Genomic DNA, 24,079 nt, shown 5'->3' with positions numbered 1-24,079 from the left:
GTGTGTGATCCAAGTTGATGGATCGATTTGACAACAGAGCATGGTTACCACTACCTTTGCCCCGATGGCATTTTTCCCCCTCTAAAGTAATCCACTTGTGGTTCACATTCATGCACGAATCAATTCAAAATGGACCTGCTCCAGCTGGCCAAAGGGCAAATTTAAACCAATGCCGATCCGCATCTGGTTCACACTTGCGTGGGATCGATTTATCGAAAAAGACACGGAAAACATCAGCATCAAAAAGATGTGGTTTAAATGGGTCTAGCGCATGGCCCCTAAGTGGTTCGGTTCAAGTACGAACAAGGGTCATTTGTAGCAGTTCAAACCAATTTGCAATCCGATTTAAAATGTAGTGGGGATCAGGCCAATGTAACCCAGTCTTTGAGCATATCTTTCATTTACATAATTACCAAAATCTGACAGCCCCCACAAGTTAGAAGTGGTGTCGATATTACAGTCTTTCTAATGCTGGAGGCAGTCATGGCTGGGGGTGGCCAGTTCAGTGGAGCAAGGAATCAGTTCTGGGTTTAAGTCTGAACTTTAAGGGAGCTAACCAAAGGTGCTGATACATTTCAATGCCTTTAAAGTTCCACTTGAAAGTTTAGACTAAACCATGGAGCCACACTCCTGAATCCGCAGCACTGGTTGCCAATCCCCCGATCAGATAGCTGAAGAAGGACTGCTTTAAACAATACGGTGCTAATGCTTTTGCTCCAACCTCTTTGTCTACAACTGGCATTTTCCGTTGTAGAAGATTGTTTTAGGGTGTTTTGGGGAACTGAAACCTGAAAAGGAGCTATATAATCCCCACGGGCTGCATGTCCCCTTCCCTTGGTATAGGTAGTTTGGAATTACATCTTCCAATGGTCTTAAAACTTAATTGCATGAGGCTAAAAAGCAAAATTATAAGTCTAAATAGTAATAGGTTTGCAGGTACCAAAGAAAGCAGTGGAGGACAGGAGGTCTTGGAGATGTCTCATCCAAAGGGTCACCATGGGTCAATATCAACTGGGGGACAGTTAACAACAACAACATTTTAAACACCTTTGCCTGATTTGAAAGCTCGCACAACTGATGGAGCAATGGCAAAAGTTGGGGCCCAAGAGTTTGACCTTTACATTGAGTTCTGATTTTTTTTCTCATGTTCTAAATAAGTATTTATTTTGAATCGCCACATACAGTAACATCGACATATACTTCAGCACACAAACAAAAGGAGAAAATGAAACATGAGACCTAAACATAAACATAAACGGACTCTTCCTGAACATCGCCTTGGCCCTGAGTAGAATAGTCATTTTTCTCACTTTACAGATCACATTTACTTTATGCCACTCGCCGTATCTTTCTCTCCTACATTACTTGGCTTTCTCCTAGATCAGATAGTCTTTCATTCCTCTTTCGTCTTGGATATAATTAATCATCGGTTCCTAACCATTTTTTTATTTTCTTCCTATGATTCTCCTATTAACACACAAGTGAGTTTATCTGTTTCTACATAGTTTCTAACATTTTGTTATGGACAATGGGGGGGCAGTTATATAGATTGTATGTCACACACTAGATAGGTTACCAAACAGACAGAGAGACTACATCTCCCAGGATGCTCTTGGGTAGAGGGAGGAGACAAAGAGGAGGAGGAGGAGGAGGAGGGGAAGGCGGAGAAAAGGGCCGGGGAACCGGGAAGGGCTAGCGCTGGCCTCCGGCTCTTGTCCGGGGAGGGAGCCCCACGTGCGCCTTTGGAGAAGGGGACCCTTTGGAGAGACCCTTTTGGAGAGGGCCCTTTGGAAAGGTCTTTTTGAAGAGGAGCCCTTTGGAGAGGTCTTTTTGGAGAGGTCTTTTTGCAGAGATCCTTTTGGGGAGGTCCTTTGAGGGCACATCCTTTTGGGGAGGTCCCTTTGGAAAGGTCTTTTGGGAGAGGGCTCCCTTTGGAGAGGAGCCATTGGAGAGGTCCCTTTGGAGAGGGCTTTTAGGAGAGCTCCCTTTGGAGAGGCCCTTTTGGAAAGGAGCCATTGGGAGAGACCCTTTCAGAGAGGTTCCTTTGGAGAGGATTTTTTTGGAGCGCTCCCTTTGGACAGGTCCTTTTGGAGAGGCCCCTTTGGAGAGGATTTGGGGGGGGGGAGGCCCCTTTGGCAAGGTCTCTTTGGAGAGACCCTTTCAGAGAGGCTGCTTTGCAGAGATCCCTCTGGAGAGTATTTATTTTTTTGGAGAGCTCCCTTTGGAGAGAGGTTCTTTGGGGGAGGCATTTGGCTTCCTTCCTTCCTTCCTTCCTTCCTTCCTTTCTTCCTCCCTTCCCTTCCCTTCTCTTTCTTGGCCAAGAGCCTGGCTGGCCTCTTCCTTCGTGGCGCGCAATGCTTCCTTTTCCTCCTCCACCTCCTTCTCTGCCTCCTTCCCTCCTTCTCCTCCTCCTCCTTTTTCTTCCAGCTTAAGGGCCCCCAAAGAGGAAGGCTCTCTCTTGCAGGATGCGGCTTCCGAAGGAAAGGCACCGGTGACCCCCGGAGGCTTCCCTTCCCTCTCCCCCCCCCCCCCCCTCCCCTGAGAGTCGGACCAGAAGGAAAACCCACCTCCCTCCCCTCCAAGAGGCTGCGGCACTTCAGCGATGCTCCGCCGGCAGATCAGCCGTTTGGTGAGTGAGTGAGTGACTGGCTCCCTCTTGCGCGCCGCAGAGACCACCTTTTGCATGGCTCTCTATCCTGGAGGGCAGTGCTTTGTCTGTAAAAGGAGTTGGGGGGCCTCTGGGTGGTTCCTTTTAGGGGTTGCCAAGCTGCCTGCGAAGGTGGAGGCTGGGTATCTTTTCTAATGAGTTCAGCAAGCAGCCCCCCTTGAAATCATCACTCCAAAAGGAGCATCCCCCCCAAAAGCCAAGGGTTCATCCTCTCCTCCCCAACCTGCCCACCTTGTTCCCTTCCCTGTTTGAGACCCAGGTCCTGGCACTGCCTTCCCCATCATGCCTTCCTTTCTCTCCTGTTTTGCCAACACATCCTTTCAGGCTTTCCACTGCCCTCCTTTTCTTTCTTCTCCTCCTTCTCTTTTCTGTTTTGTTGTTTTGGGGCCACCCCCCCCCCCAAATAAAAGGCTAACTCTCGCCCCAATGTGCCCACCCTCTTGTCTTCCATGTTTGAGACCCAGATACTGTCACTTCATCCTCCATCATCCTTTACTTTCACTCTCCTGTTTTACCAACACATCCTTTGAATCTTTCCCCCTCCCTTCTTTGCTTTCTTCTCTTTCTTCTCCTTTCTATCTTTGTTGTTTTGGGGCCACCCCAAAAATAAAAGACTAAACCTCTCCCCAATATGCCCACCTTCTTCCCTTCCCTGTTTGATACACAGGCCTTGTCACTGCATGCCCCATCATTCCTTCCTCTCCCCCCTCCTGTTTTACCAACACATTCTTTGAATCTTTCATTCACCCTTCCTTCCTTCCTTCTCTTTTCTATCTTTGTTGTTTTGGGTCCCAAAAACAAAGGACTGCTCCCCTTCCCAATGTCCACACTGCCTTCTCTTCCCTGTTTTATACATAGGTCCTGTCCCTGAAAGCATCCCTCATCCTCCTTTCTCTTTCTCTTTCTCACTTTTTCTTTTTTCTTTCCTTCCTCTCTGCTTTCCCAATATCTGGGAGCTCAGCAAGTTGGTTGCAACTGGCATGTCAATTTTGGCTGCATCCACACTGCAGGAATAATGTGGTTTGACATTACTTTAAATGCCTCGGCTCAATGGCATGGAATTTTGGGAACAGTAGTCTGTTGTGGCCCCAGAGCAGAGCAGAGCCTCAGACTACAATTCTCAGAATCCCATAGCATTGAGCTGTGGAAGTTAAAGTGGTGTCAAACCAGATTATTTCTGCAATGTGGACACAGCCCCTCACACACACACACACACACACACACACACCCTTCCCTTCCCTGGGGATTGGGGGATCCTCTGCAGAAGGGCTTGGCAGCTACATGGCATGTTGGCTTGGACAGTTTGGGATCCCCTTAGCTCCTTCTTTTGTTCTTCCTAACCAGGAGGGAGAGAAAATGGGCACACATTGGCATGAAGACCTGCAACTGGCTGGGAATGCCAATGTGCCCTGATCTGCAGCTTTCCTGGGTCTGTTGTTTCTGGGGAAAGGGGTAGAAAAGAGAGGCCAAAGCTTTTCCCCATAGAGTGCCTCCTTGAACAGGGTAAAAGCATGGATTTGAAAGGTTTTGTGTGTTTGTGTATATGTGAAGGAGGATGGAGAGAGAAAGAATTGGGGTGCCCATCTGCCCATGCAATGTTGTGATGTGCCTTCAATCATTTCTGATGTATGGCAACCCTAAGGCGAACGTATCGAGGTTTTCTTGGCAAGTTTTTTCTGAGAGTGTTTGCCATGGCCATCTTCTGAGGATGAGAGAGTGGGACTTGCCCAAGGTCTGGCAGTGGGTTTACATGGCCAAGCCAGGATTCGAACCCTGGTCTCCAAAGTTATAAAGCCCAACCAGGATCCAAATCATAGTCTCCAGAATCATAGATCCTACACAATAAGGAACCCCAAGGCTATCCAAGGGAATCCAACGGCAGCTGATTCTGCATGGATGGATGAGAAGACGGATGGGTTTCCTTTCCAAGGGATTGATCATTGTGGAAGAAGGCAGGGAGCAGAAGGCTGGATGGACTGTGAAATGGTCTCGGAGTTTTGCCTGGATGAAGAAAAGGCACCTCCCTGCAGATAGAAAGATAGTGCATCAGGAAAAAGGCTGCATTAAACCCTTTTTGCCAGATGGGTGGTTTTAAAAAAAACATCAACAAAACAGGGTGACTTTCTTTTTTAACGGAGTGAAGCATTCAGGAATGAGATTTGCCACTTGAAGTAGGGCCAGGTTTTGCTAAGATAGGCTTCAGATGGTTCAGAAAGGCAAAGTCATGTCGGAGGAGAGAGGTCTGTTGCTAGCTATTAGCTTTGATGGCTGCACTGGAACCTCCAAGTACAGTGGCAGTATACCTTTGAATCAGAGTTTGGGAAGCATTACTTTTTGGGGAAGGCTACAGCTTTGGTGGCAGCTGTTCTTGCTTTGCTCTGAATGCCTTGTGAGTTTCAAAGAGAGATCGTAAAGCCCACGGCAGAAAACAGGATTAGAAAGGCCTTGTTCGGACTCAGATTTTGGTCTGTGGGGTCCCTTGCTTTGGTCACCTTTAGTCCAGTCCTCATCCTTTGACCAGCCTTGGTCAAATGAGGTTCCCCATAGTACTCCAAAATAGGACATGGCCTCATGTCACCTCTCCCTGGCTATGTAGAGGTAGCAAAGCTTGGAAAAAGAAAATGTTTTGCCAGCCACAGAGCCCGAAAAAGCCACAAAAAACTATGGATGCCGGCCATGAAAGCCTTCGACTTCACAAAATATTTGGGGTTTATAGTTCCCAGAAGCCCCCATCCAGCAAGACCACTGACCATGCTTTTGGGGACATTCTGAGTGGGTTCATCCAAAAACCTTTTCAGGCTCAGAGTGGTCCACTGTTTCTGTATATGGATGCTCCATTTAGGTGCACGCTTTGATCTGGGCTTGTGCCCTTGTGTTCGAATTGTATGTACTTCCTCGCCTCCCAAATGGATTTTATTTATTTTTATTTATTTATTTTTTAATGAGGTGCCCAATATTATGGTTCGAGATCAGATTGAATTCTTCCGGAGGTCTCTGAGCTTCATCTTGCGGTGTTTTCTTAAGAAACGATTCCGTCCAAGCTGTCCTTTCGGTCAGTGCCCATGGAAAATATCCCCCTGCTGGGATGCTGCATTGCCGTGTGTGGCTGAAAACACTGGCCAAAAATTCATCATTCCTGAAGGCTGAGGTATTGCAAGCCTTTCTGTCATGCCTCCCTGTGCTTGCACCGCTAGAGCAAGGAGAAAGCATGGGCATCATTGCAGCCTTGTTCACACAGTTGTTTGTTTTCTTCCTTAGCTCAGTGATAAAGTGCATGCTTGGCATACAGAAAGCCTCAGGTTCAATTCCTGGCATCTCTTTCTAGGCCTGGGAACGACCTCTTATCCGAAACCCTAGAGAGCTGCTGTCCATTAGTGTAAAGAATGCAAACCTGAATGGTCTAATGTTCTGACTTAACCCCCTTCCCCCTGTGCAGGTTGAGTCATTTTTAGGAACAAAAATAAATGACAGGTTGGGTATATATCCCTTATTCAAAATGCTTGGGACCAAACGTGTTTTGGATTTTAATTAATATTTTTAAATAATCTTGTGCACAAAGCCAAGTTGTGTACGTTAAACTGCCAGAAAGCAAAGGTTTCACTGTCTCAGCCATCCGTGAAAAAAACCTTGGGTTTTGGATCATTTTGGGACTCTGGATAAGGGAGACTCAACACACATATATAACTTTGTTTGCCATAAAATTACTGTGTTTGCTATATTAAAAGTACAATTAGTTTGTAATGTATTCATCAATTGAACTTTTATTAGCCATGAAATCACCTTCGACTTATGGTGGCTCTAGAATGAGAGATCATCAAGAGCGCTTGTTATCAGTTGCCATGTTCTGCATGCCTTGCAAACATGGCCATGGCATCCTTGGATGGACCCGCACTTCAGAAATAATCCGGTTTGACACCACTTTAACTGCCATGGCTCAATACTATGGAATCCTGGGAATTGTAGTTTGTTGTGGCACCAGAGCTCTCAGACAGAGAAGGGTAAACATCTCACAAAACTGCAATTCCTTGAATTCTGTGCATTGCACCATGACAGTTAATGTAGTGTCAAACTGCACGGATGCAGTCCTTGATTGAATCAATCTTTTCCTACAGTCTTCCATTTTTTTCTTGCGATTCGTGTTATTTCATGAAATGTCCACATTGTGACAACCTCACTTTAGCCTAAAATCCAAATTTTTTCACTCCTGATGGAGCTTCAACATCCTGAACCACAAAGAACACTGAAACTATAAGGAACCTCTTTAGATTTTTTGCCAGTTTGAGGAGCAGGCAAAAAATAAAATTAAAAATCCAAAACAAAACCCAGTAAACACAGAACTGAACATCAGCATGAATAAACCAGAGAAAATCACTTTGTCTCCACTGGTTTTCCATAGCGTCAGGCAGATGCAATGCACTGATTTCCTTAAAATGAACTCAGAAAAGGAAACTGAAACCAGGAATGGCAGTAACCTGATACAGTGCATATTCTTACATAAAGTCTTCCTCTTATGTAGTCTTTAGAAAAGATTTTGGGACAATCATTTTGTGAACCCGTTGTCTTAAACTTTCAAGGGATATATTCCATCATCTGTGTTTTTCAGTTTTTCTGGAAAAACATCAGGGAACACCTCCTGCTCCAAAAAAGTTAGAGCTGTTCAGAGGATGTTTGCCATTGCCTTCCCCTGAGGCTGAGAAAGTGTCACCCAGTGGGTTTCCTGGTCAAGCTGGGAATTGAACCCGAGTATCCAGAGTCATAGTCTAAACCACTACGCTGCACTGGCTCTCCATGAAAGTTAATATCAACTTTTAAAAAACGATCCGTGAACAGATGCCAAACTCTTTGTACATTTTTATCTACAAGGCTTGAATCCTTTGCATGCTCACCCTCGAGAAAGTCCCACCGAACTCAGTGGGGCTTGCCTCTCTGGAGTATTTTGCTATAGGATTGGACTATAAACGTTGCCTCCCTTCTCTTCATTTCCCAATTTCATTTTTGCAGGTTGCCACGTTCTCTTTACACTTCTAAGCGTATGCATTTTGCAACAACACCTGTTTCCTTTTGCACCTAGAGTTTCTGAGGCAGCTAGTAAAAACTCATAGTAAAGAAAGTTGAGTGTTTCTAACACAATTGTTTGGAAAACCAAGGAGTGCTGTCATTGTCGTTTTTTTAAAAAAATGTAGCTAATTGTATTTGGACAGCTTTAAAAAGGGCTTAGAAGAGTCATGGCTGATAAGACTATCAATGGCTGCTCAGTACCAGCTGTTTGCTGGGAATGCAGGATGGAGGGCACAGTTGTAACTAGGTTTCTTATGGGCATCTGGGTTGAGACTTTGGGAATACATTGCTGGACTCCATGCGCAACTATGGGAAGGCCAGGGATGAATTTCCCCCTAGATCCCTCTCCATAGGTTGCAGCCTCCACATCAGGAAGTACAAATATTTTTATTCCTCTGCAATTCCTCTCAAAATGGTGACAAGTGATGCTTTGCGCACCCTGTCGCCATTTTGGGAAGCACTGCAGAGTAAAACAAAGGTATCTGTGGGTAGTGCCAGGTTCCAAGGTGCTTGTGGAGAATTTTTGCATCTTTTCACGTATTTGAGAAGGGGTCTTTCTGTGTGGTTTAAGGCCCTCCAAAATGCCTTGCATTTTTTTTAAAATAGGGAAATTTGAGGGAGACTTCGGGCCCAAAGTCGGGCCCAAGGACTGCATGCAACACACAAACCACACTTTGCTAATCCCTAGTAACGCCTCACAGCTTTTATGATTATACTGATTGATTGATAAATTGATTGATTGATCTTTGTATCCCATATTTCACTTTTTGAACTACAACTCTGAGCATCTCCCAGTGGATATCATCAGTGGCTGGGGGATTCTGGGAGGTGTAATCCAAAATCCTCACTTTTTCAAGCACTGCTCCAGAGGCAGCCCTGCTGTATGCCTATAGCTAGAGTATAATAATAATAATGTTTTATTTATATGCAGCCTTTCCCATAGGATCAAGGCGGCTCATAACATTGTAAGAGCTACTCTTCGCGAAGGATGCAACAACCATATCCATGGTTGCTGAGACTCTCATGCATTTTCTTTCCAGCGATTTTGTTTCTGTTGTTAATGAATAAAAAAAGAATTAGAGAGAAAGAGAGAGACATAGTGCCATTCCTTCACCTACTTGATTGTTAGCTAGATCCGCTATACATCTCGCTAAAATAACCGTTTCCCAGTGGAGATCAGGGAGGAAAATCTCCTGGGAATGTGTTAACTCCTTTTGACGCTAAGCCTGCAAGAATGTGGCTTAGTTTTCATTGCCTGGCCTCAGATTCTCTTTGATTTTCCAGGTTAATAAAGACCAAATGGTGTTATTGCTGTTGTTTTAAACAGCTTCATTGTCAGGATGGAGGATTGACGTCAGTCCTGGAGTTAGAGGCAAAAGGAGGGGGGGCTTGTTGACTCTTTCCTAGTTTTGCATGTCAGATTTGCTCAGCTAGTATTTGCATATAGGTCAGTGGGTGGTGAAATTGGCACAACCCTTCCCTGATGTGGACAGACTCCAATTCCCATCAGCCCCAGCCAGCCTGGCTCATGGTGAAGGGTGGGAAAGGAGTAGCACTCCAGCAGTTTGCAGAAATCTCTGGGTTTCTCATTCTTCACATAAGAACATAGGCAAAAATATGTACTATAGAACTCAAAGGCTTTCACGGCCGGCATCCATAGTTTTTTTGTGGGTATTTCGGGTTATGTGGCCATGTTCTGGAAGAATTTATTCCTGCCGTTTCGCCTGCGTCTCCGAAGATGCGAGCCACAGATGCAGGCGAAACGTCAGGAATAAATTCTTCCAGAAACATGGCCACATAGCCCCCAAACCCCCCACAAATATGACTATAGAACTGTTTATTATTGCAGGTAACAAAACCTTTGACAAAGAAGTTCCTTTTTATAAAGCCCCGGCTCCCCTTTTCTATTTTTCCTCTGTCTAGCTGAAAGTGTTTTTAGCAGCATTAGCACTGGGAGGATGGTAAAAGAGAACTGATGAAATGCAGACCTTGGATATTGGGTGGCAATAGCCCATCTGAAGGAATCAATGCAATCAAGGTTGAGCTGGGAAAGAACAAGATCGTACTCTAGCTGATCCTACTGTAGTTGTATGTGTCTGCTTACAACAGGCAAGGTATACAGGATCTGCCTCCAGAATCTCTTACTGAACAATGTATGATAAACAGAGAGAAAAGGGGAGAACAGATAAGCCTGTTTCATTAGTTATCCTTGGCATATTTTTTAAAAAGCACAAGTCTTTAAATTTGGCCACTAAAATGGAAATTGTTAGAAGAGCGGAGGGTGGTGAAAGAACAAGTCGTGCCAGGATACATTTCGGAAGACGCCTTGAAGTGGTCTCTAGAAGGGTCAAAATGTTTTTCTTTGCTTATGCAAGGCTCACCTGACCTGGTTGTTTCATTTCATATGTACTGTATTTAATATTTAGAGACGTAGGGCCTGAACAGACAGCCAAAATAAAGCTGCTTCGGGTCACTTTGGAGGTATGCTGTTTGAATGACACACACATCTTCAGAGGCCAGAAGCTGTGCAAAAGCTGTGCTCCAGTCCATTGGATTGGAGCATGGCTTTGGCGCAGCTTCCGGCCTCTTAGGATGCATGCATCATTTAAACAGCATACCTCCAAAGTGACCTGAAGAAGCTTTATTTTGGCCTGTCTGTTCAGGCCCATAGTCATGTCAGTCTGGAATATCACTATGCAAAGGGATCTTGTAGCCCCTTTGCGACTAACTGAGTGAAAGAAGTTGTAGTATGAGCTTTTGTTGACTTGGTCTACTTCCTCAGATGCAAGAGGAGGATGCAATTGTAGTGCTCTTATGCCACTTTAACTATATATTGTTCCCTCCAATATATGAAAACTAGTTGAAGGCTGACGGCTTAACCTTTCCTCTGTTTCTTTTCCCTCCTTCTCCTCCTCCTCATCTTTTTCTCTTTCTGTTCTTCACTCCCTGCCAATTGCTTCCTACTCCCTTCTGTTGCGTAAATACGCAGCAGATGGAGGCTCGTAAAACATGGGTTTTCTTTTTACCAAACCTCACACTCCTGTTTGCTCTGAAAAGATATGAAGGCATAAAGGATTAGGGTGAAGGTGGGACAAGAGATGTGCTTAAAGCACCAGAAAGTTTGAGAGTGTCAGGGATGGGCAACTGGTGTTGGTCACTTTTCACATAGGCTAGTGCTTAAGGAGGAGATCCAGTGTGTTGTATGTGGTTTGAGTGTTCAACTGTGACTCTGCAGACCAGAGTTCGAATCCCTGTCCAGCTATGAAAATTCACTGGATGATCGTGGGCAAGTCACATACTCTCAGCCTCAGGGGAAGGCAATATCACTATGATCTTCAGAGATGACAGCCACAGATGCTGGTGAAATGTCAAGAATAAACTCTTCTAGAATATGGCCACATAGTCCGAAAAAGCCACAAAAAATTATGGATGCCAGCCATGAAAGCCTTTGACTTCACAATAGAAGTGATGTTCTCATGACTTCAGGTTTGTCGGGTTTGTTGTTGGGGGGCTGATATGTCCCACAATTGGTCCTGGTAGTGTTTGATAGCAACAGTTTAAATTTAGCTGGCTAAGGGACTCCAGGCTTTTGCTAAATGGCCCCAATGTTTTTCACATCCTTAAAAACCATGAGAGCTAGGAGCTTGTCTCATGGATTTGGAAAATACCCGTAGGTCTCTCGCCTGTTGAGTTTAGAACTGGCACTCTTTCTGCATCTGTAGCCTGCATTCCTTTCCGAAGGGTTGATGTGCACTTTTGATCTTTTGCATATTATCGTAGAAGACAAAAATTTGGTTTCTGCCTGCCCCGCCTTTTTAATACGGTTGAAAAGATTTCTATGGTGCAGTTCTTCTTCCTTCTCTCTTAAACTTCCCCATTGTAGCAGGCCAAAAGCAAAGCTCAAAAAGTTACTTTTGGATGACCACTCTTAGGATAGACCAGCCAATGTAGACACTGGCCATTGAGGCTGGGAAATTGCTTGGAATTGTGGTTCTTCAAATTAAGTTTTCCAGGTTTTGATCATGACAGTATGTTGGGTTGAGTGGTATCTGGATTTAGTTGATCTGGTTTTTATCTTTTCTGGTTGCCTTGAGTTGTTGAATTCCTATAGCCCCTCGAGTATTTATAGATATTCAAGTAAGGCCTGCTGATTCCCAATGTATTTCAGTGTCCGGAGCTATCCTATGTTAGTACTAGGCTGGCCTTTCTCAAGATCAGCTTGGTCAGTAGAAAAAGGTTTATAGGACCTTTGGGAAAGTTGGAAGCTGACACCCTTTTTTAAAGACACCTGTTTTCAATCATTTTATTAAATGTTTTCTGTCTACAGGTGGATAGATGTTGTGTGTATGTTTTTGTTTGTACTGTCGGTTTTCTGAGCTGCCCTGGGATTCCCAAGATGAAGGGCAAGTTATAAGCCTAGGAAAGAAATAAACCATGCATTAAGCCGGTCCACATGCAGCCGGTGTGAGAATCCCATTTATCTCAGTGTTTAATGAGTGCCGATTTTGGTCTTTGACAGCTGTCGGTCAGGGATCTCCCTTCCTAATGTCACTATTTTCACTGATCTCATCTGGAGAGCCTTCCCTAATGCGCTGAGATTAGGCCAGCTTCTGGATCTGATCCCAGGAGCGTATTAGGAGTCTGGTTGCATTAAAGGGAAGGATTAGATTGCCATGTAGCTCTGTTGGTAGCTGGGATGTGAGCAGTTGTGGGCAGCCTCTTGGGACAAGAATTGGCAGAATTGTGTCATAGCTCTGAAAGAAGGAGCCTTGAGGTGTAATCTTAGCCAAAAAAAAAAAAAATTGAATTCTTCTCCTTTGTGCCTTTTCGTTCCTCGGCTGGGTCACTTCGCTGCTGTTTCCTTGCCACTTGTTTTCAGTTTGCAACCGTAGCTTTCCTTTGAAGCTAACCTTGAATCTGAACGTGGAATGGCAAAATAAAAAGGCAGCCAGCTCCCAAAAGGTTGCTGTGTTGCGGCAGAGTCTGCAGGAATCCATTTAGTGTCGATTGTGATTGGAGTTGGTGCGGGAAGCGATGGGGGGGGGGGGGGGGGAGCCTGGCTGCCCGGGTGTGAAAATTGGATCCACGGTGCATTTCATTTTCCTCAATTGGAAGAGGCTCAAGCTATTAACTCCCCATTTGAACAATACAGGCAGTGCTGGAGTTGCCGCAGTACCTTAAGTGAATACTGCAGTTTGTATTCTTGGAGGTTGCGGTGACAGTGCCTTCCAGCTTGGAAGGAACGCTGATCTCTAAATACGTTGGGTGAGGAGGTCTGATTTATGAGGCTGTGGAAATTGCCCCTTTAATGCATGCTGGCACCATGAAGAAACCATTTCCCCATCAAAGAGAGACAGGGCATTGGTTTTGCATCCCGGGATCCATTGCTACTTGATGCGGCACGCATAACCTGATGCATTCAAGCCAACTGATAATTCATTCTGCCTGCAGTCTCCATTCCAGGAGTATGTTTAACTGCATTATCACAATACCTGGCCTTTTTTGTTTTGTTTATTTTTTTGCTTCTTCCCCAGGGTAGTTATGAATCCGGATGTTATATTGGATGATAACTCCCAGTAGTCTTCATCAATATAATCAATGACAAGAGTGTTGGGAGTTGCAGTTCAGCAACACTTAGAAGGCCACACAGTCTCCACCTCTGTGATCCATAAAATAAGGTTACTCAGAATAATGGTGGTGTTCTATAATGGCCAACTGGCACCCTAAATGCCAAGTACAGTTGCTAAGAATATATAAGTGGTTAATTCTGCATCACATAATGGTTTGAGTATTAGACTATGGCTCTTGAGGCCAGAGTTCAATTCCCAGCTCAGACATGAAATCCACCTTGGGCAAGTCAAATGTTCTCAGCCTCAGAGGAAGGCAATGGCAAACCTTCTCTGAACAATTCGTGCCAAGAAAACCCCATGATAGGTTTGCCTTAGAGTCACCATAAACTTGATGAGACCAGTGTTACTATTGATGTGGTCCATAAAGGGAGACCAAGATGGGATAAAAACATCACCACTAGCAATTCCTTTAATCGCTTTCTTGTTGTGTGATTCCCCCCCCCCCCCCAGAAGAGGAATCCAATACTTTTCCCTAGCAATCTTCCATGGGGATTAAAGTTTATTTCCAATGTTTATCACTCAAGCAATAAGCATTGCTTTTTAAAAAAACTAAAATGTACATGCAAACAGCTGGGCTTCTCACTAAAAAGTTCACAGGTTGACCATTGAAGAGAACAATGCCAATAAATGTTATTGCTTAGCCATGGCAAACACTGTCTGGTCCTGCAGAATGGGAAGGGAGACGGTGGCTGCTAACCAGCGTGTGACATCTGAACCGCTTCATTATAAATATTTTATAGAAATATTGAGAAGCAACATACAGCTCAGGTCAGCATGTTGGGTGTTCAAAGAAATGTAAACCTTCCAAATAGCTTTGTGGACATTCATCTCTTTAGGCATAAGCAATCCTGGCAGCCAAGTAAAAACGTATTCCGAAGGGAATCTACGAGTATAATTCCCAAGATTGGTTTTCCTAGGAGCTTTCGAAATATCCATGATTGTGTATACCAGGGCTCAATTCCCAACTCGGTTATGAAACCCACAGGGTGACCTTGGGCAAATCACACTCTCTCAGCCTCAGGGAAAGGCAATGGCAAACCTCCTCTGAATAAACCTTAGCAAGAAAACCCCATGATCGCCATAAGAGTTGCCATACATGAGAAACGACTTGGAGGCACACAATGACAAACAACTTTCCCATGGCCAAGTAAACAATGTTTGAGCCATTCGGGTGTTTGTGTGTGTAAATGGTGAGGATATTTTAAAAGTAAAATTATATGACTGGGAAATATGGCTGCATGTGGTCCATGGGCTTCACTTTGCCTACCCTGGTCCTACATTGCGTCTCTGTATCCATGAGGACTAGATGTCTGAACACCCTTGAGAGTTTCAGGATGGGCAACTTGGATCTAGAACGATGACTTAATTATTTCTCCCCCAAAACAATTGTCTAAGCTTTGAGTTGCAGGTTACTTTTTCTTCTTTTTAATTGTACTGAAAGCTCGATTGGCATTTTTGTCTTAAGCCTCTACCAGCCTGGATCCCCATGAACTCCACAGCACTTTAGTGGAAACAAGTTAAGCATGCTTTGGATTGTACCTAATGACCCATGGCATTTCTGGCTGCAGAACTTTAAAGGAGGAACTTTGGACACTTTGCTTACGAAAGGAGAAGTAAGCATGAAACCAGGGAAAGTTGCACATGAAATGAGAATGGAGTCCTTTTTCTGGGTCCAAGAGTGGAGAGCAGCGTTTAGCTTCAAATATCTCTAAACATTCACTGGAAATCTTTTTGTATATATTTATATAAGAACAGGCTATGAGATAGGAAGGTTTTTAAAGAAAGGGATTTTAGGAAGGTGCTGTACTGTTGTTATTGTTTTTAGCTATATACTGATTGAGTGTCCCTTATCTGGAATTCCAAAATATTCCAAAATCCAAAATTGTCCACATGGGTGGCTGAGATAGTGACACCTGTGTATGTTCAGCATACACAAACTGTTTCATGCACAGTGTTATTTAAAATATTGTGTATAAAATTACCTTCAGGCTATGTGTATACAAAACATAAATGAATGTCATGTTTAGATGATTCCCATCTTTAAAATATCTCATTATGTATGTGCAGATAATCTAATTTTTGAAAAAAAATCCAAAATCCCTCTGGTCCCATCTTCCTTTAAGCTTTTTTAAAAAGTCATTTTCAGATGTACCTTGGTGTATTATTATTATTATTATTAACCTTTATTTGTAAAGTGCTATAAATTCTGTGTACAGAATGGTGTTGTGATTTGAACGTTGGACTAAGATTCTGGGATTACCTATTTCAAAGGTAAATGGCCACTTCTACAGGCTTTTCCTTGGGGGGCAGGTCACATCCTGGCTCTATCCCCATGTCTTCCAGAGTCCACCTTTTGACTTTGAGTCTCAAAGTTTGAGACATCTCTTGTTCATTGGAGATGAACAACACAAAAGGAGATGGTGTTGGCTTGTTGCATTATCTGCAACCTTTATATCTTTTTAAACCTCAAGTGTGAGTGATTTTTGGGAGGCGAGAAGCAAACAAAGCAAGTGCTGGATTAAACCCAAGCGCCTATTTCTGAGTGGCCTTCCTGAAAGGAAGCCCAGCCCTTCGCTGGTTTGCCAAAGACCTGATGAATGAACTTCCGGAGTCCTAGTTATACACTATTTCTAATGGCTAGCAATAAACACACTTCGGGTTTTCTCTCTGGCCCCAAAGGAAGGCTTTATTATTATTATTATTTTCCAGCCTTACAAATGAAAGGGATGCCTCCTTGGTTCCATGAGCCTGTTGGCTTCGCTGGGAAATCTGCAGAACCCAGAGGGAGTGAACTGTGCCAGAAAGCCTACAAATAGCCTTGGCCAACCTTGAGGAGACACACACTTGTCCATGACAACTCCTTCCAACAAAACAAGTTTGCAGGATGTTCAAGGAGACAGAGACATTTAGTCTGAAGAGCCGCCACTGTCTCCTCCTAACTATGTTTTCCAAATTTCTGTGAGTGCTTCTTACCATGGTTGCCAAGAAGATGGTGGCAGAAATGAAGCAGGGTTTTTCCCTCCCTTTCCTTCCTAAGATCACAGCAGAAATCAAAATATTTTCTGTTTTACTTCCTTTTTATCCCTGTCTCTTATATCTTTCTACACATGCCTTCTCTGGTCATCTTAGAAGTGCAGATTGAGTAACCCTTTTTTCCAAAATTGTTCTGACGGTTCAGTGTGCACAAATGTGTTTCATGTACAGCATTATTTAAAATATTGTGTATAAAATTACCTTCACCCTATGTGTATAAGGTATATTGTTGTTGTGTGCCTTCAAGTTGTTTCTGACCTATGGCAACCCTAAGACAACCCTATCAAGGGGTTTTCTTGGGAAGTTGCCATTGCCTTCCTCTGAGGCTGAGAGAGTGTGACCTGCCCAGGGTTACCCAGTGGGTTTCACACTTCAATGGGGATTTGAACCTTGGTCTCCAGAGTCATCGTCCAATGCTCAAACCACTACACCACTCTGGCTCTAGTATAAAACATGTATATGAAACATTAATGAATGAATGTAATGTTTATACATGGGTCCCATCTCTAAGATATCTCATTAACAACTAACCTTTGTTAGTTCAAAATATTGGAAGAGGGAGATTTGCAGTCTTCTTTGTGTTTTTTAAAATGATTGTAAAAGTAGAAAGTTGGCTTTGCTACAAAAGCAAGGTCTTACTGCTTTTGATGTTGGAAAGCGAGTAACGGCAATGGGTTACCCATTTATAAAGTAACAACATTGGGCTAGCGTTCAACCCGGTTCCCAGCAATGTCAAACAAAAAGGGTAAGCACTTCTTGTTGTGTGCCTTCAAGTTGTGTCTGACTTACGGCAACCCTATGGGGAACCTATCCCAGGCTTTTCTTGGCAAGAGTTGTTCCAAAGAGGCTTTCCCCTGAGGTTGAGAGCATGCAACTTGCTCAAGGTAATGCAGTGGGTTTCATGGCCAAGCTGGAAATCGATCCTGGTATCCTTCCAGCAGTTAAATCTGTGCCTAATCTTGTGTCTTTCTCTTCTAAACCACAGTTTATTTGAGAACCACCTTAAGACCCACCTTGGATGGGAGGGAAGAGTGGGAGAGGATGCATGATTCATTTTCCTGCAGCTGACTCTCCACTTCCATCAGCTTCTACCATTAGCTCCCATTAAAGAAACATTTCCAGAACAACCTGAGCCATTACATTGCCATTTGTCTGACAAGATGTGGCTGTCCGGAGCAATAATTCATAGCAATATATCCTGCTTTTTTTTACCATTTCCCAGGCAGGAGATAGATCAGACCCCTACCTGCTTCTCCTCACTGTCAGATGCTTTCAAAGCAATTTCCCTGGCATCCTCCCAGAAACGCACAGATAATGCACTTTTTCATGGCCCTGGTGTATCGTACGGAATCGGAAGCTATAACGTTATTCTAAAAAAAGAAAAAAGCTAATGTATTTCTATCAGGCTATGTGACTACACTGCAAGAATTTCTTGACACCATTTCGCTGTGGTTCAATACTTTGGAATTCTGGGATTTGTAGTTTTGTGAGATATTTGGGATTTGAGATATTTAGCCTTCTCTGTCGGAGAGCTCAGGTGCCACAACAAACAACAGCTCCCTGAATTGCATAACACTGAGCCATGGCTGTTTAAAGTGGACAGTTTTGGTTTTTGGAGTATTTTAGATTTCGGGATTCCGGATAAGGGAGACTCAGTCTGTACAGTGGCTAGGGTCTTGTGATTTTTATGTTTCTTGGCACGCATAGTCCAGGAAAAAGGGGTTTTGAGACTCCTCGCCCTTGTTTATTTGTCAGGCATGTCACACCATAGTTCTCTGATTCTCAAATTACCGGGGATAGCTTTGTCCTGGAAGCCACAAAGAAATGTAACTGAAAGGTCATGATAGCAGTCCGACAATGCACGGCTGTTAATATAGTAAGCAGGGAAAGACGGCACCGCCATTTAGCGTCACAGAATCCTTTGGGCTTATTTTATCACCAAGCTTAGCAACAGGGCTGTCAATTTTCATTGGGAATGTGTCATCATTGTAACACTGAAATAGCAGGGACCGTTCGTAGAGTAGCAATCCTGACCATCCCACACAGTACCACAGCTTTGCAAGCTGGCCAAATATACCAGCTTGAAAAGCTTGTTTAATACCTGCTTTTTTGTTACTGTTGGCATAAGAGGGATAGAATGGCAGCCTTGTTTTGTAACTTTTGCATACCTGCAGGTGACTAAAGCTGTTCGGTGTTTATAACTGTGACTCGGAGGAGTTTGAGAGCCAAGAGGAGTTACAGGTTTTGAAAGAAAGTCAAACACATGTGGAAAAAGGTCTATTCAAAATGTTTTGAGAACCTGAAGGTGTCTTTTGTGTGTGCATCTGTTCTAAAGATATGGGCTGGAATCCTGGTGGTTAGTCCCAACTAGAGTAGTCCCAAAATTATTGAATGGGGAGTCAACATATAGGCAAATCCCATTGATTTAGTGGGAATGCGCAATTAGTGGTGACCTGTTTGCAATGGGACTTAAAATAGGTAGAATTACAGTAGTAATAGAGTTGAGTTCAATGGCCCCAGTCATGTCGGTCCATTGCAGACAGGTCACCAATAGTTATGTGTCTGCAACTGGTACGTATTCACAATCCCTATGCAGTTTAGAGACTGTGTAGGAACTGAAAGTCTCCTAAATGCTACCCACTGGTAAGCAGCCCCTGTGATAGACAAGTTCCCCTGTAATCAGAAAGCAAATGCTTGATGTTCTCTCCTACCCTTTGGGTTAGTGATCTCTGGTGAAAAAGAGATTTGCAAAAGGGGTTCTTTATACCTGTCGCACAGGAGATCATTCATGGTGGGAATGTCACCGACAGCTGCTATTTGATCCCAGTGGCTTTCCTTTCCCCTTTGTGTGTGTGACACCAGAATTGACTCCATAGCAACGTTTTTAGGGTGCTATATAGTAGATAATTGTCGTATTGGATTCCAGCAATCATTTTAATTTTTTTAGTATACATACGTTTATGAATACATATGCATGTTTATACTGTATACATACAGTCATAGGTCTCTATACATGAGATAAATACAATATCCACATCTTTATATATATACAGTGGGCCTTTGGTGTCCACTGGGGTTTGATACCAAAATCCATGGATGGTCAAATCCAATTATATACCAGGATTTAGTAAAATGGTATCTTATATAAAATGGCAAAATCAAGGCTTGAGTTTTGGAATTTAGTATTTTTGGAATATTTTCAAGCTGTGGATGGTTGAATCAATGGATGCAGAATCCATGGATACCATCATTTATTCAATTTATTTACATCTCGTCTTTCATCCCAGAAACAGGTCTCAGGGTCATTTGCTATTTAAAATAAAGACAAAAATGTACAAAAGCTTGACATTAAAATGGGTTGATACTATCAAAATATTAAAAACAATATTAAACATTCATTACAAATGCAAAGGAAAAATTTCTGAAATACAGTAGAGCAATTTATAAAAAGCACTTCCTTAAAACTAATCTGTTGACAACAATCTGTTGGAAACAAAAAGGCCTTTGTTTCCCAAAGGAAAGACAACAAGGAACAGACTATAACACAGCATCTTTCCAATAAATACAATAGCTTACACAGTACTGCTAATACAATACCATAATTGGAAAGAACAACTATAGCAATATAATCATATCATAAAAAAAGCCAATGGATATGAAAGATAAAATAAATACTTTCAGCAAAACAGCCATAAAGGAAATGTGCAAATTAATCTTAGTAGACTCTGTGGATCGTGTAAAATTGCATCCAAACCTCATAAAATATAAGGGCCAGAGGTGTTAGGAAAACAAACTATCATTCTCTGTGTTGTTATGAATCTTCAAGTCAACTCCAGTTTATGGTGATCCTATCACAGGGTTTTCTTAGCAAGGATTCAGCTTCCAGAATCCTTATATCATTCGACAAATTTCAACTAGTTGTTTATGCCTACGATAAACCTGCTCCTTTGTGCAACTTATGGTCGAAACAGTGCAGTTTGATGCCACTTTAAGTGTCGTAGCTCAATCCTATGGAATCCTGGGGTTTGTAGTTTAACTTCTCTGCCAAGGATTGCTGGCGCCTGTGTAATTGTTCTTACCATCCTTTTTATATCAGTTTCGTATCAGAAATTAGGGGGATGAAAAGGGGATGGATCTTGGGGTAACAGTGCACTTGTTACCCAAATGCAAGGGTCCCGAGGTGGCACCCACAATTTAATGTACAATAGGGAATTTTGTTGGCGCATTGGAAGCAGTGATAGGGCTCAAGCGAGTGAAGCAGGGATCTAGCCTGTGTATACCAGTTCCAAAAGATAAAACTCCCATGTGCAAGGTTTAAATTAGCTTTATCAATCAAAAGGAAGTCTCAGTTCATGCAAAGGCACTATGGAGTTTATCACACTGGGGAAATTTCAGCATTAAAGGGAGATTAAAGTGCATTTAAAGTAACCTGCAAATAAAGTGAAAATGGTGACTAATTGCTCAAATGATTATCACATGCAATTGTGCAAATAAAATGATATCATAAATGCATTGTCACTGAAATCCCAAAAGTAAAAAGATGCGCGTTAATGCTTCTTTGCAACCACTTTAATGGTATGTTTTGTACAGCATCGTGTGAAATCATTTTGCATAATTATGCAATTTTCCCGGGATATTCATGGGGTAAACTCCCGATCTCGTTTGTGTGATAAACTCCTATCTCATGCACACATCTAAGAACTAACTATATATAAAGTGTTAGACAGCAAATTAAGGATCGCAAAACTACAGATCCCAGGATTGTTAGTATGGGGCCATGGCAGTTCAAGTGGTGTCAAAGTGCATTATTCCTACAGTGAACATGCACCCTAAGAAAAATGGCCAGAGGCTTACAGTGCTTGGGATGGAGGGGAAAGCAAAATTGCTGAATTTGCACATTCAAATTGTTCCTTTAAAAAACAGTTGGTTAGAAATGTTTGCGCTGCATTGGACAAGCTAGTTCAGGTTTTCATTTCTTTGTTGATTGTGGATAAAAGAGCTATTAATGGACGTTGGGAGACTATGGAGATGACCTGTCGAGGGAATTTAAAGTATATACTGCAGGGGTTTCTCATTAACTCTGCAGCCATGAGCTGAACTGTGGTTTCTGGCGCAGTGTGATTGCAAAGTGCACAGCCCTGTGCGCCTTGCATAGCTCCGAAGGGAGAACATGCTCTTTGCAAGTGTTGATCCTGTGCTACACTTTGCAAGGGAGGAAGCCCCACTGACTTCTAGAGTACTTACTCCCAGGGAAATGTGCACAGACTTTCAGCCTTTAAGGCCCCTCCTTTTCCAAAGATTCTTGTTTAAATTGAATGAGTTCCAGCCTCATGCAATCTGATCTTTGCCCAGCTTCTCTACAAAAGCCTGTTTTTCTTCTCTTCCGCCTGCTTGAAAAGAAAAAGGCGTAACGCCATTTTAGTTCCTTAAATTCTTGATGTGGGGAGGCGTTTCTTCTATATGGAAGACAGTTGGTTGTTTTAGTTGGTCTGGGAGAAATGGAATTTGCTTTGTCCCCAGAAGCTGTCTTGAAACTCTGGTCTGCCTTGGTAAGAGAGACAAACCTCTTTACAACTGTATTTTATTTTTACGGTTAGACAGTTCTGTCGGCAAGAGAATGGCATTTTTGGTTTGCACAGTGTTATCTCTGGAAAATATGCAGCTGAGAACAATCTGTTTTAAAAGACAGAAAGTTTCTGGGCAAGCTGATAAAAGCAATGAAGTAGTTAAGATAGAAGGGCTGTTAGGAAAATCCAAGGCTTTATAGATAAGGGAGCTTTTTTAAAAAAAACACCCAAATTGTCCATGGCTGATATCCTGACCCTCCATAAGTAACTCACAAAGTGTTGTCTCAACATGTTGTGAATGTGCCGTTTAAAAAAATGTTTACTTTGGTCTCAAAGATATGAATTGGACATCTTCGGCATGAGAGCATTGTGTGTTTAAAAGTGCCAAATTCTTTAACTTGAGAATAAGATTGGTTCCTCTGCGTGAGTCTAGTATTTGGGAAAAAAAGATTTCGTTTGCATACTTTCGCCATTAAAAAGTATTAACAAAAAGCTTTGGGAGTTTGTCTTTCGTCCCCCACTTTTTTAGGTCACGTTTTGGAAATCTGTATTTTAAAATTAACATTTAGAAGCTGCTCCTTCCAGAAGAAGAAGAAGCCTATGAATTACAGATGGAGGTCAAACCAGTATTTCTGAAAGGTTATTCTGGAGTTTTGTTTGCTCTGCTAAGTTCAAGGGTGCCAGGTCTTTGCAGGTTTTCTTTTCTTCTCTTCCCTCTGTGCTTTTGGCCATTTTAACAGTTGAATTGCAGATTAAATTTCAACAAGTGGCATTTCTTCAAGCCCAGACATGCAGCGATGCGATAAAACTGCACCAATTTGATTTTGGATCTTGCACTCTGGCCTTACGGATGAGTCCATGTTTGCTTTAGTTTGCTAGAGTAACCTTGTATCCAAAAAAGTTAGACCTTGTCCAGCATTACAAAAGTCCATCTACCTCTGCTTTCATCTTCTGTTATTTTATGAGTGTTTGTTATTATACTGTTAATAGATAGTAACACACTGCAGAATACTGTACAGTGGTACCCCGGGATACGAAATCACCGCGTTACGAAATTTCCGGGATACGAAAAAATCCCATAGGAAAAAACTGTTTCGGGTTACGTTTTTTTTTCGGCTTACGAAAAAAAATTTGGTGCTTTTCGGCGCTTTTTCACACGAAATCGCGGCTTTTAGCGCTAGCGCCTATGGCTTTTTCGGCTAGCGAAAGATTTCGGGTTACGAATGGCGCCGCGGAACGGATTACATTCGTAACCCGGGGTACCACTGTACTGGAATTTATGGGAAAATGAATTAACGTGCACAATATGGACGTTGAAAGTCTCTAAACATGAGAGTCAGGGTGGCATAGTGGTTTGAGCAATGGACTACAACTTTGGAGGCCAGGGTTTGATTCCCAGCTCAGCCATGAAACCCACTGGGTGGCCTTGGGCAAGTCACACTCTCTCAGCCTCAAGGGACAGCAGTGGCAAAATTCCCTTGAACAAATTTTGCCAAGAAAAACCTTTATGTTATGGCCTTAGGATTACCATAAGTTGGGAATGACCTGAAGGCACCCAACAGCACCAAAATGCACAGAGTGCATAGGAAGCGGTTGTATTCAGAGATGAATTTTTGCATCCATCTGGTCAAGCACTGCCTATTCTTAGGCTGTTCCAGTTGGGGGATGCTACGCTAGCACAAAAATGTTTCCGCAAGTGATTGAACTTTCTCTGCCATTGCCTAAATGCCATCCTAAGGGCAGCCATTCATTCCACAGACACACACAGCCCTCTCTCCCGCCTTTGGCTGAGTGAGTGGGCAGCAATTTCATCCTTGCACAACAGTTGAACTCAAGGCCACGGTGACCATTGTGTAACTGTTCAGATCCAGTATGACCAAGTTGGTGCATATTTGACACTGTGCTAAAAGTTTATAGCCAGGGTGGGGAAAGTGTGGCCTATAGGTCACATACAGCTCCAAATTCTCATTTTGGAGGCTTTGAAGCTCCCCCTGTTAACTCCCAGATAAACCCCACAAAAATTAAAATTCATTTTTTTCCACCATGTAATTGGTTGTTTTAGGGTTAAAAACCAGCCAAACAGGGTTGGGGCCACCCCTAGAACCTTCAGTCTCCTGATCCCC

At 43.0% G+C, this 24,079-nt stretch overlaps 1 protein-coding gene across 3 annotated transcripts in view; it reads left to right on the top strand.

The window, feature by feature from the left end:
* Positions 1–1,673: 1,673 nt before the first annotated feature.
* Positions 1,674–24,079, top strand: part of ATP11C (ATPase phospholipid transporting 11C) — a 73,660-nt gene continuing 51,254 nt past the window's right edge. For 2 of the 3 annotated variants that reach the window (XM_042480226.1, XM_042480224.1), the window contains exon 1: positions 21,745–21,938. In XM_042480226.1, coding sequence (XP_042336160.1) covers positions 21,888–21,938 — 51 coding nt within the window. In that variant the 5' untranslated portion in view covers positions 21,745–21,887. Of the gene's footprint in view, positions 2,630–21,744; positions 21,939–24,079 lie in introns of those variants that run through there. The other variant, XM_042480225.1, reaches the window with a different exon arrangement.

Source organism: Sceloporus undulatus, chromosome 7, assembly GCF_019175285.1.
Source record: "Sceloporus undulatus isolate JIND9_A2432 ecotype Alabama chromosome 7, SceUnd_v1.1, whole genome shotgun sequence".
Taxonomy (NCBI): Eukaryota; Metazoa; Chordata; class Lepidosauria; order Squamata; family Phrynosomatidae; genus Sceloporus; species Sceloporus undulatus.
The sequence above is the reverse complement of the archived record's forward strand: the minus strand, read 5'-3'. Positions and strand labels throughout refer to the sequence as shown.